We start from the raw sequence: 12,395 nt of genomic DNA on the forward strand, positions 1-12,395 counted from the left end.
TTCTCTCCTCCTTACCCCTGGATTTTTTTGTGAGATCTTCACCTACCCTCCTTTCTTTTCCTTTTCCCTCTCTACCTTTCATATTTGAGAGAAAACATAAAGCCCTTGACCTTTGGGTTTGGCTTATTTCACTTAACATAATATTCTCAAGTTCCATCCATTTTCCAGCAAATGACATAATTTTGTTTTTTCTTTAGGGCTAAATAAAACTCCATTTTGTGTGTGTGTGCATGTGCGTGCGTGCGTGCGTGTGTGTGTGTGTGTGTGTGTGTGTGTATCACAATTTCTTTAGCCATTCATCCATTGATGGACACATAGGCTGGTTTCATAGTTTGGCTATTGTGCTGCTATGAACATGGATATGTATGTATCACTCTAGTAAGATGACTTTAATTCTTTAGGATAAATACTGAGGAGTGGTATATTTGGGTCATATGGTGGTTCCATGCCTAGTGTGGTTGTACTAATTTACAATTCCACCAACAGTGTAAAAGTATTCCTTTTCCCCCATATCCTCCCCAGCATTTATTATTATTTGTATTCTTGATGATTGCCATTCTGATTGGAGTGAGGTGAAATCACATTTTAGTTTTGATTTCCCTAATTGCTAATGATCTTGAACATTTCTTCATATATTTGTTGATCATTTTTATTTCTTCTTTTGAGAAGTATCTGTTTAGTTCATTTCCCCATTTATTGATCGGGTTACTTTTTTTTTTTTTTTAAGTTTTTTAATCCTTTGGCAGAAAACTAGTTAGCAAAGTTTTTCTCCCATTCTGCAGGTTATCACTTCACATTCCTAATTATTTCCTTTGCTGTGCGGAAACATTTTAATTTGATGCCATCATAATTATTAATTCTTGGCATTGTTCCTGAACTTTAGGGATCTGATGTAGAGTTCTTATGATTATGATGAAACAACTTTTAAGCAATAAATTCATGTTCTATCTCTGTATTTGAAAACCAATGGTATTTTTATTTTTTACTATTTTCTTCATGTTTGGCAAGGGAGAAATTCTCTATAGCACTGTTTAACTACATGTGTTCTGTAGAGTCCTAGCCCTGGTAAATTCTTCTCGTATAAATGTTTCCAAGGCTATAAATTTTAGAAATAGTATATTCCCCGTTGGTAATTCATAATGCATGTTTATGTATGAAGAACTTTGAGAAGTTCCTTCATAAGGAAGTCTGCTTCTTAAGAAGTTAACCTGGGACTGGGGTTGTGGCTTAGTGGTGGAGTGCTTGCCTAGCATGTATGAAGCACTGGGTTTGATCCTCAGCACCGCATAAAAAATAAACAAAGATATTGTGTCCATTTATAACTAAAAAGATTTTTTTAAAAAGAAGTTAACCTTATTATTTAGTCTGTTATTTTCTAAGTTATTTCACCATGGAGCTTTCTCCCAAATTATTGGTATTTCATAGAGTTTGTCTTTCTTGGGGTAATGCTTTGGAAAATGCATCTACTAAACATTTTTTCTTTGATGGAGACATTCAACCATCACATACATATTTTATCTTTGTTAAGAAAAAGCATTTTACACATGGTCAAATAGTCTAGGATGCAAGACATAGTTGGAACTTAGTGGCTATCTAGTCTAAATATTTATTTTATAAGAAAGATAAAGTAAAAGTTTGGAAATGCTGAATTGCCAGACAATTCAAGGTAGATTAGTTGACAATGAAAATGAGCTTGTTCTTCATAATGGTTCCAGGAGTCTGACATCAATTTAGGAATGTCAACAAATTCTTTATAGTCAATGACCTGTTCTTATGAATGTGAAGATGATCTTTAGTCCTTAATTTACTCTCTGATTTAGCCCGTCAGCCTCCACCTGAGCTAGGCATCATTGCTCCACCTTGGTGTATGAATTCTGCCTGGCACTTGTTTTTTTTGGTTATTAAAGAGTGGTATGAGCCATAAATTGTGCTTCATTTTAACTGTATTCCTAAATCTACATAGATCTAGCTTCAACAAGTAAACTGTAGCTTTTTGCTAAATCATTAAACATGAGTAAACTCTTTGTTTCCACTCACAGATGGCTACATCCTTTATTAGAACATTAGAGCTTGGCGGGAAAGGCTATGCACCATCATCATCTGATCCTTTAAGGAAACATGTAAAGGGACTGTCTAATTTTATTCATTTCATTGACAAATTAAATGAGATTCTCGGAGAAATACCAAGTCCAAGGTAATAATTTTTCATAAATTACAAATTTGTCTTATTAGCCTATCTTTAAAACTTCACAAAATCACAGGTAGGAATGATAGATATCAAAATGATCAAGCGTTAGGTCAAACAATGGAGAGGAAAAGCAAAACAGATGAATAAATTATTGTATGCCTTGCTGTCATTCTTAAATTTTTACCAAAATTAAAAGTACATCCAAACTAACTTTGATTAATAAAAAAGTATTAATATTTTTATCTGGAAGAAATAGATTTTTGAAGACTAGAAATAGCCAAATAGATATAATTCCTTTAAACTTTTAATTTAGTGTTGAAGGAAACTGGTACTAAGAATGAATAAGAAAATTAAAAAATATGATGAATTCTCTATTCTGTTTTATACTGGTTATCTTTTATTTTCTAATGTGTAAATCTTTGGTTCATCTGTCATTTGTTTATATATGATATTAGAAATAAGAGGCTTTTTTAATCTCTTAGACTTGCATATGTAATATAGATATATTGGATGATAAATTTTAAAGAAAAATTTTGGAGTTTAGAAGTGGAATGTATATGCTTACAATTATGGTGGACTCCTGTGGTTTTGATTATTATTCCATAGCATGGTTCTAATAAAAATAGCTGCTGGGCTGGGGATGTGGCTCAAGCAGTAGCGCGCTCGCCTGGCATGCGTGCGGCCCTGGTTCGATCCTCAGCACCACATACAAACAAAGATGTTGTGTCCGCCGAAAACTAAAAAGTAAATATTAAAATTCTCTCTCTCTCTTAAAAAAATTAAAAATTAATAAAATAGCTGATATTTATTGAATACTAATTGTGTAAGACATTGTGCTAAACTCTATGTAAACTTGAAGACGTTGCCCAGGGGTGTGGACAACCTATTGGGCTTCATTGGTAATTTATTTTGTTTTATTCTCTCTATTTGGACTGTAGCCACAATCTAAAGATTATAAGAAAAAGCAAGACACCATCTCTTCTGTTTCTTCCAGTCCCTTCTTCCTTTTACAGCTCAAATTCTTGAAGAAAATGCTATTTTTTAATACTTTGCGATTTCTAGTTATTTAATGTGCATTTCTCAGGAGACAGTAAGCTCTTTGAGGGTTTATTGGTTTTCTTTACTAATATTTCTGGCACAGAGCAGACATTCAGTATTCATTTCCTTGCTTATACTTGACCAACTCACACCTGTTCATGTTTCCCAAAGCTCTTCTGCCTATGAGCTTTTGTGATCATCTGGTTGTTATTGTCTTTGGACTCTTTTGAGTCCTTATATATGATCACTGTCTTGAACTCTTTTTTTTCCCTCATAACATCTAAGATACTATTCTCTTATTTTCTAGCCCCCTTTCATTACATTATGCAAATTCTTCCAAATCTATATTTCAGTGAAATCCAGACTTCTTTTCTGATTTTTGGGGACATATCTTCAACTGTCTTTGAGGTAGTACCTCAAAGGCAGCTCAAACCTAACATGTCTCAAACTACATCTTAATCTTTCCCTGGAAAGGTGCTTCTTCTAAAGTAATGAAGCCTTTCTCCTTTCTCTGTCTCCTGGTTTATCTAGATCTAGCAACTCCTCTTCTGTGACACTTTTTGTATTCTTCCTCCTCATCCCTATTCCTGTAGCTGCCATCTTATTTCCAGTCTTTATGCTGTCTGTTTTAGACTTTAATTCTTTCTGGACTTTTTTGCCAGTCTCTTTGAGTTGTCCATTCTGCTTTCAGTCTTGCTTTGCTCCATCCTGTTAATCTTATTGCTACCAGAATGATCTTCCTGAAGCAGCGAATGTTAAGCCCATGACTAAGACCTTCAATGATTGCATAGTAGGTATAAGGTAAAGCCCTAGGAATCTCAGTGAGGTATGCAAAATTCTATACAGTCAAACTCCTTCCTGTCTTCACTCTTGGTCTCTATCCTTTTTGTCTCTCAACCTTAAAACTTGGAAATAAAAATATATTTAACTCTTGTATCTGAGGATAAGTTTGTACTACTGACCTTGTAATAGGGGAGTTATAGTCACATTTCAGCCCATGGAAGAATGGGAATAGACATGAAAGAAAGGGACGGGGGGAAGAATTGATTCTCACATTCATCACTCTTGCCAGCTTTTCATGAGGCCATCTTAGCTGTAGTTGGCTGCATTTCTACACTTTACCAGTAGGTGCCACCGCAAAATGCATACCATACCTTCACCTGAAAAAAATGTCCTGAGTTAAAGGATTTTAGGTTATATAAATTAGTTGTTGTTGTTTAGAAGTTTTAAATACTGTCTTTCAAGATTATTGCCCAATTTTAGTGCAAACCAGCATTACATATTTAGTATGTGCTTATAGAATGTTAAAATTTTTCTTCATTTAAAGTATTTCTGAAGCATTTTTGATACATTTTATTTGGTGCCTTTCATCAAATTTACTTTTTAAAGGTAAAATTTATTTCAGCAAACAGTTATCAAATTTTTGAATATGATATGGAAAAGACGATCACTTTATTTAGTAGAATGAAGAATAATCAATAATTACTTTCAAGTATTGGCAGTCACTTCTCTGTTATTGCTCAGTATTTTCTTCAAGTTACTTTGTTTGGAACTTAAGAATCGAATTATGCTTTTCATTATTAGCCTCATTTTTCTCTTTCTGCCCCAGCACTCTGGTTTGATGCAGTCACGAATCAGGAGCTACAGTTAAGAAAAAGGTTTTCTTCACTTTGTAACCCCTGTGCATAGCACAGATATCATAGGGTAATTTGAGTTAAATCTTCTGGCTGGGTACTGTGACACATAGCTATAATCCCAGCTACATAGGAAACTGACACAGGAGGATCACAAGTTAGAGGTCAGCCTCAGCAATTTAGTGAGACCCTTTCTCAAAATAAAATAATTAAAAAGTCTGGGAATATAGCTCAGTGGTAGAACATTCCTGGGTTTAGTCTCCAACACTAGGAAACAAACAAATAAAACTTGTGGAGTTTCTAGGCTCTAGAGGAAAAGTTTGAATTAAGCCACTATGTTGAATGGCAAATATTGAAAAAGCAATAGATGGCTTTAGTAGTGAATATATTGTAATAAACTAGTGATAGCATGAGTGTTTGGGGTGTTTAGCCAGGGCTCAAATTGTTAACCCAGGCAAATATAAGTCTGAAATGTAAGTTATGAATTTTTTTCCTAAACAGTTCTCAGTGAATTACATAATCTTTAACATTTACCATTTTTATTCTTGTTGAGAACATGAGAAAAGAAGGTCAAGGGTGACTTTTTTCTTTAATCATTTGAAACATTTTTTTATAAATTCTTGTGATTGGCACTAAGACATGCTTTTGTATTTTATTAGCCATTTGAATTTTTTTTTCAAAATCCTTTTTCAGAAGATTAATTCTCAGAAAAAAGTATATTATGCTAATTATGTTTTCATTTTAACTATATTTTATCTAGTTCATTTCTGTGCTTTTAAATGGAAATTAAGGGGAAAAACACATGAAAAAGAAAGTTCTTGTGTACTTGAAACTATCCTAGAATTTACTCAGACTTTTGACTATAGAAATATGACAGGCTAGGTCCCCTGATCAACCCTTTGATTAACAGTAATTAATAAAGCCTTGATGAACAGGAAAATGTAATGAAAATGCAGGTCATAGAATATGCAAAAGAAGAAAGCCAAAGAGGCAAGTTAAAAAGAAACCAGCCTTTATTTTGAGAGCATTTGCTGAATTTGGTGAACTGGAGTTCTATTCTTGTAGTTGTTTGAATCTGAGGGGACAAAATCCAGAGTCTGCCCAACATGAGTGGGTCTAATAGAGGCAGATTACCACTCTCTTGGGCTGGTTCCTCAGTGTATACGAGTGAGGGCATTAGCCTAATAGAAGGGTTTCTATAAAAACCTAGTTGATCTAGTTAATTATAAAATATTTTAGTATTTAGTTTAAATACTAAAAATATTTAGTATTTAGTTTAAGATTAAAAGTTACTAAGATTAAAAGTTACTGCTGTCTTCATCTCTTTTCAACACAGTATTGGATGTCTAATTCAGGTTTAGGCAAAAAAAAAAGGAGATAAAGCAATTAAAATGAAGAAATAAAACTATTTGATAATGATTATATATGTAGACAACTCCAAGAATCTAAAAACAATTATTAAAACTTTAAAATTAGCAGTAGAGTTTAACAGTGTTGCTGGATGCAAGGTCAATAAAAGAAGTAAATGTATTAAAGAATTAAATTAAAGAAGTAAATTAACAATTAAAGAAGTAAATTAACAAAGAATTAAAGAAGTAAATTAACAATTAAAGAAGTAAATGTATTTCTATATCTGAGCATAAGGTCAATAAATAAAAAATACTTGTATTTCTATACCTTCACTAGATAAAGTTTCAGAAAAATAGCTTTAAATATATAAGGTACATAGAATTAACCTATTAAAAGCCACACCAGCTCCTTCTCCCTTGGAAAGTTCAGACTGACAGGGAAAGTCACTGGTTGCCCTATCCCACTTGTTGCTAGCCCAAGGCTTTGTGTTCTGATCAAAATGCTCCTATAGATATTTGCCTTTGGAAGACCTCATTCTTCCTGCTTTGTTATACTCACAACTTCCTACTTACCACTTACTACTCCAGCTCTTGTTTATTCGTTTCTGAAGGAGAATTTGGGGTATTTGGAGATTTTCCTCTATTCTCACCATGCTCAGTGAGACTTTTCCCCAGAGTGTTTACACTTATTACAGAGTAAGGGCAAACACTTTAAGCACTATTGTATTACAACTAAAAATATAAATAAATAGTAAATTATATATTGAGTTTTACTATTAAAAACTGCAGATTGAATAATGTTCATTTCCTTTACAAACATCATCTCTTCTGTGTGTTAAGTGTACATTGGTATGTGAAGATTATTTATGATTTCCTTTCTCAAAGACTTAATTTTTGCCTGAAATGTTTTCCACTTTGCTTTATAAAAACCACCAGTGTTGCTTTTTAAATAATGCTACTATCCAGTGTCCTTAGAGATGCTGATTCAGTAGGATCAGATCCAGAGTTGATGTTTAAACAAAACTGATCTGATTCTGATGATTGGGAAAATTTGCGAGACACTAATCTAATGTATTGTCATCATAAATTAAGTTTCTCTGTGATTTTCTTTTAACTTTTCTATCTGGACCAGTTATTTTAATGTGAACTATCATATTTCCCGTGCTTGTTAGGGAGTTTGGCTGTTCTCTAAGACATAATACCTGGCAATAAAACTGTGAGGGTGCAAACTTCAATTCATAAAATTTCCTTATGCTACTACAAAGAGAGGTTTAGCGGTATACTCTCAGCAGCAAATGACAGAAGTGCCATTCGTCTCAGGCAGCCTGACTCCATGGTCAACCCAGACTTCTCTCCCATTCTGCACTGTGCAACTTTCCAGGCGTGCTTCAGGGAATGAGGATCTTGTGACTTCAAGTGAGATTCCTCTTCTATTGTTGGATATCTCTAATTTCTGCCTTGGGATGGACCAAGATCCTTCGTGCTATATATCTCTCACATTGGTCCTTGGCAGGTTCTCTACAGTAGGAGCTGCAATTCCAAATTCCTTCAGGTTTAGTCTTGGAATAAAGGAACATTTCAGGTTTCTAAAAACACTTATATATTGGTCATAGTTGGTCCAGTCTCTGATTTGCTTTGTATTAGTACTAACTTGTTTAATTTCCTTGTTTATATATAGTAACCTTCACATATTAGAATGGTATATTGTATGTTTCAGGTCAGTCTCCTTCTCCTATCCCAAACACGATTTTCTCAGTCAAGTCATTTAGTCTTCATGAGACTCAATTCTCTCATCTATGATTTAGAGGTAACATTAACAACTTTTCGAACTGGTTTTAAAATTACAGTAATGTAACATTCTAGACGTTCATTGAGAGGTAGTTGTTTTTTGTTATTTTAGTAATATCTAAAAGTACATACTTTAAGTATATTGCATGTATATAAGTGGGTCTGATCTGTAATCACATTTCATGTATAACAAGTATTTCCCTTCAGCTTTCAAATCAAGGAAAATGTCACTTGTTGAAATTACTTGTTTCTAGAAAAACTTTAAACATTTTGTTTCTAATGGTTCTCATCATTTTCTTAAATGCTTTACTGTTTGATTTATAAGATCAAAGCTAAATTCTTTGAAAGGTGTTGATTAATGCTGAAAATTATATTTTCAAGCTTATAAGCACATTGCTGTTTGCAATACTATTATAAAGATGATCTTATTTCTATTTTCAGCATTGCAGGGAGTCGGATTCTGTCAGTGATAAAGATGCAGCTGACTAAAGGCCAGAACAGCAGGGATCCTTTTTATAAAGCAGTTGAGGAAGCTGCTCAGGCTTTGGACTTGAGGATTAAAAACATTATCAATTCTCAACAAGAGGCTGTAGCTGTCAGCACCCCTGACATCAGTCCTGCCCGGGTAATGAGCTTTTTATTCTTCATTGTGTGTCTAAACAAAACATCATCTCTTGTATTTATTAGAAATGATTTACTACTGATACTTAAGTCTGAAGAGTGCATTTCCTGTGTTCTAAAATGATATTGAAAATTTAATATTCTCAACAGGATTATGTTCAACTTGCATAAATCATAACATCTTTGGGAAGAATTGTATTGTTAAAGTAAGTCATTGGATAATCTCCAGTACCCTTTGTGACACTAAAAGCTTCTGATTCTTGATGGATACTACAAACACTTTGTAGTATTTCTCAGTAACTATTCTTATAAAATAATTATTTTTCCATTTACTCAGATATAAGTTAAGAGCCTGGCTTCTGACTCCAAGACTGAGTCCTCTGCAGGACAGCAGCAGTCCTATTAGAAATGGTTTCTCCTCAGCAACTAACTTTTTTTATATAGATCTCTGTAATCAGTTATTTCTACCTCTTTTCTACCAGTTTTCCCCATACATGGCAATTTTTAAATTGTATATTCCCAGAACATTTACTTCTTTCTTGATTTTTCTTATGTAGGTAATCAAATATAATAGTTTCTAACCTATGATATTATAGGGAAAATTGATTACCATGTTTTTAGCTCTAGAACAGAATTTTGGAGTATGCCTTTTAATTCACTTATTGCAGTTTATCCAGTTAACAAAAGCCTGTTTACATTAGGTGTTATTATGACAACCAGTATATAGACATAAACTTGCTTAATTTTATCATTTACTGATTCATTCACAGACCTTAATGACCATTTGTAGCTATTTCTCTATAATAATACATCTTTTTAATTTTACTTTGAAGGCATGGCATGGGGGAGACTCTGGGATCCACCTAATTTATTTCATATATGTTAATATTTCCAGCAACTAGTTTGCCTCAGATGACAACCAGATTATCTTTGTAAGTGATAGGAATTGTTACAATCTTAGGTAATTAAGAGCACCAGTTTCTTCCATATGGCAAAAGAAATAAGATATAAACAGCCTGGTTTTTAATTTTATGTTTTCTACCAAATCACAAATATTTAAAAAATTTCAAATAATACTCAAGGAAGTTAATATTAAACTAATGGAAACTATGTGTTAAGTACCAGATTGTGATAGGCCATTTGTTTTAATTCCCATGGAGCTGCACATTAGAGTTCACCTGGTAGCCTGAGTCTGCCAAGTAGAGTAAGGAGGCCAAAACCCTGTTTGTAAAAGCTGGGGAAACTGGCATAGCTGCAGTAGATGGCCCAGAAAATGCAGCTTTGTTATCTTGGCACAGTGTTCATCGGCCCTGTGTGTCTGGCACTATCATGGCCCCTGTTATGCCAGTGAGTCTAAGAACAGAGGAGTACATACAATGAATAATCTGGTATCAAACCTAGGTGTGATATTAATAATATGGTACTGAACCCAGGTTTAAGAACAGAGGAGTAAAGAAATTTCTCAAGAGTTGTATAGCATATACAGTTAATAATCTGGTATCAAAATCTACAGTTTGTGTTTACATATATCTATCTGCAAAATTATTTTATCATATAGTCTCTTTTTTCCTCTATCTAGTCACTAAGTTTTTCTAGCCCACCCTCCTTTTTTGGAGATGGGGTCTTATTGTATTGCCTGTTCTGTCTTGAACTCTTGGACTCAAGTGACACTCCTGCCTCAACCTCTTGGGTAGCTGGAATTACACTGCATCTGGCTTGTCTCTCCCTTTTTAATCTATTTTATCTCTAGTGCTTCCATCAGACCTGTCATACCTAAACTGGCTTTTTAATTTGTGACCCTGTTTCCAGATTTGATAATATTCTTATCCTGAAATATATTTTACACATTGCCAGCATCGATTTTTTCAAAATCTAAGTAATGTTGTTGTACTTGCTTGCTTGATAAAGCACGAGATTTTACCTGTGTAACCGACTGATTTATAACTTCTTTGCATAGTGTACAGAGCTTTTCCAGACTCATCCTGTGTTACTTCCTCCCTGTATCTTGTTCCCCAGCCTTGTCATTCTACCTAGTCTTTTGTTCCCCATCTTGTCATTCTTCTTAGTCTCCAAGAGTGCTATCTATGCTCACTCCTACTGCTGTATGTCTCTTCCTCTGACACCATCCTTGACTCCACAGTACACTGACCACTTTGTTTTGTATGCTTCTGCACCATTGTATGTATACTTATTAGAAATATCAATTAGCATTCTGTAATATGATGTGTTGATTACTTATTTATCTTATTAATATGCCCAAGGCTGTGGGTTCTTTGAAGGTAGTGATTTTCACCTTTGTAGCTCAGCTTAAGGCATAGTTCTTGGAATGTACCATATACTAATCAATGATGATTGAATGAACTAGTTTTTCACTTTTGCATTTGATTAGATCTTAACAGCCATCTATGGGGGTTAGTATTCAGATCTCCAAAACTTTCTCATTCTTTGGTATAAGAGAGAAGATGTACCTCCTAGGGCTGAGATTATATAGATAGAGAATGGCTAGGTTTTTCTGATTCAAATGTTATTTTGATCAGAGCCTAATATTTTCCTTTGGTGATAATATTTATTGTGCGTCTAAAAATGGATAGGATTGATAATAGTATGGCTTCGAGGAGAAACATTAATATGTCTTATAGCCACTTCTCATAGCTTATGTTTTGTTACTTCAACAACAGAGGAAGAAGAGTGGCAGATGAAATGGAAAAGTGTGGCTGACTCAACCTAGTAGCGGCAATTTTTACATTTATATAAAATTGATTTTTGTTCTAGCCAAAATCTCATGCCATCAACCATGACACTTCATACTGTGGCAGAGATACCGTGAAAACTTTACTAGTTCTTTTGGATGAAGAAGCAGCCCGTGCTCCTACCAGAAACAAAGCAGAGCTTTTATATGGTGACGAAAGCACGATTCATTGTAATGCAACTTCTATTCTTACAGTTTTTACGTAAGTACCATGAAAGTCATATGTGTATAAATATTAATTCTGGAAATTTTGAGAAAACACTTATTGATTATAAAAGAAATATATGCTTATAGTAGGAAGGTTGGAAACTATCAATAAGTATGAAGAAAGAAAACAAAAGTTAAAGGGAGATTGAACATTTAAATGCAAAGAGGTTATATATTTAAAAGGTAATATTTTGTGAGAGTATTGCAGGTGTTTTCAGTTTCAGTGTTGCTTTTTATTCTCGTTTTTTGATTTAAGAACACATTTGCTTTACCGTGTGTCAGGAACGTGACAAAATTCTTTTGCTTAAATCATCTCAGTGCTCACAACTCCTTTTAGTAGTATCTCCACTTAGTGAAGAATTAGACACTTGAGGGAGGGAGAGAGAGAGACTAATATGCCCAAAAAAGCAAAGTTAACAAGTAGCGAAGATTTCTTTCTCTAAAGCCCAAGGCCTGAGCTCTAAGGACTGCTGTTCACCCTGCGAACAGGAAAAGGCATGTATACATTGGAATTGACATTTTCTGGTCTTTCTCACCTTATGAAGAAAAATATGCTAAATAGGACCTTGGTGGTATCTCAGTCCTCTCTGACTTAGACAGCCATAGACTGGGTGGCTTAAATATCAGAAACTTGCCTTCTGTTTGGGCTGGAAGTGTGAGATGGGACGCCATAGCTGTCAGGTTCTGGTGAAGGCTTTTCTCTCTGGGTACAGATGATTGCCTTCTTGCTTGTGCTTACATTGCCTTTCCTTGATGCCTGTGCAGAGATCGCCCTCTTCCTCTTCTTCTAAGGCCACAGATTAGGAATTTGCCTATCATAC

At 34.2% G+C, this 12,395-nt stretch overlaps 1 protein-coding gene across 1 annotated transcript in view; it reads left to right on the forward strand.

The window, feature by feature from the left end:
* The window catches only part of Parpbp (PARP1 binding protein), a 50,163-nt gene that overhangs the window by 27,119 nt on the left and 10,649 nt on the right, over positions 1-12,395 (forward strand). The window contains exons 6-8 of the mRNA XM_076853238.2: positions 2,040-2,194; positions 8,439-8,622; positions 11,391-11,569. Coding sequence (XP_076709353.2) covers positions 2,040-2,194; positions 8,439-8,622; positions 11,391-11,569 — 518 coding nt within the window. The remainder of the gene's footprint in view (positions 1-2,039; positions 2,195-8,438; positions 8,623-11,390; positions 11,570-12,395) is intronic.

The sequence above is a fragment of the Callospermophilus lateralis genome, chromosome 4, assembly GCF_048772815.1.
Source record: "Callospermophilus lateralis isolate mCalLat2 chromosome 4, mCalLat2.hap1, whole genome shotgun sequence".
In the NCBI taxonomy this organism is placed as follows: Eukaryota; Metazoa; Chordata; class Mammalia; order Rodentia; family Sciuridae; genus Callospermophilus; species Callospermophilus lateralis.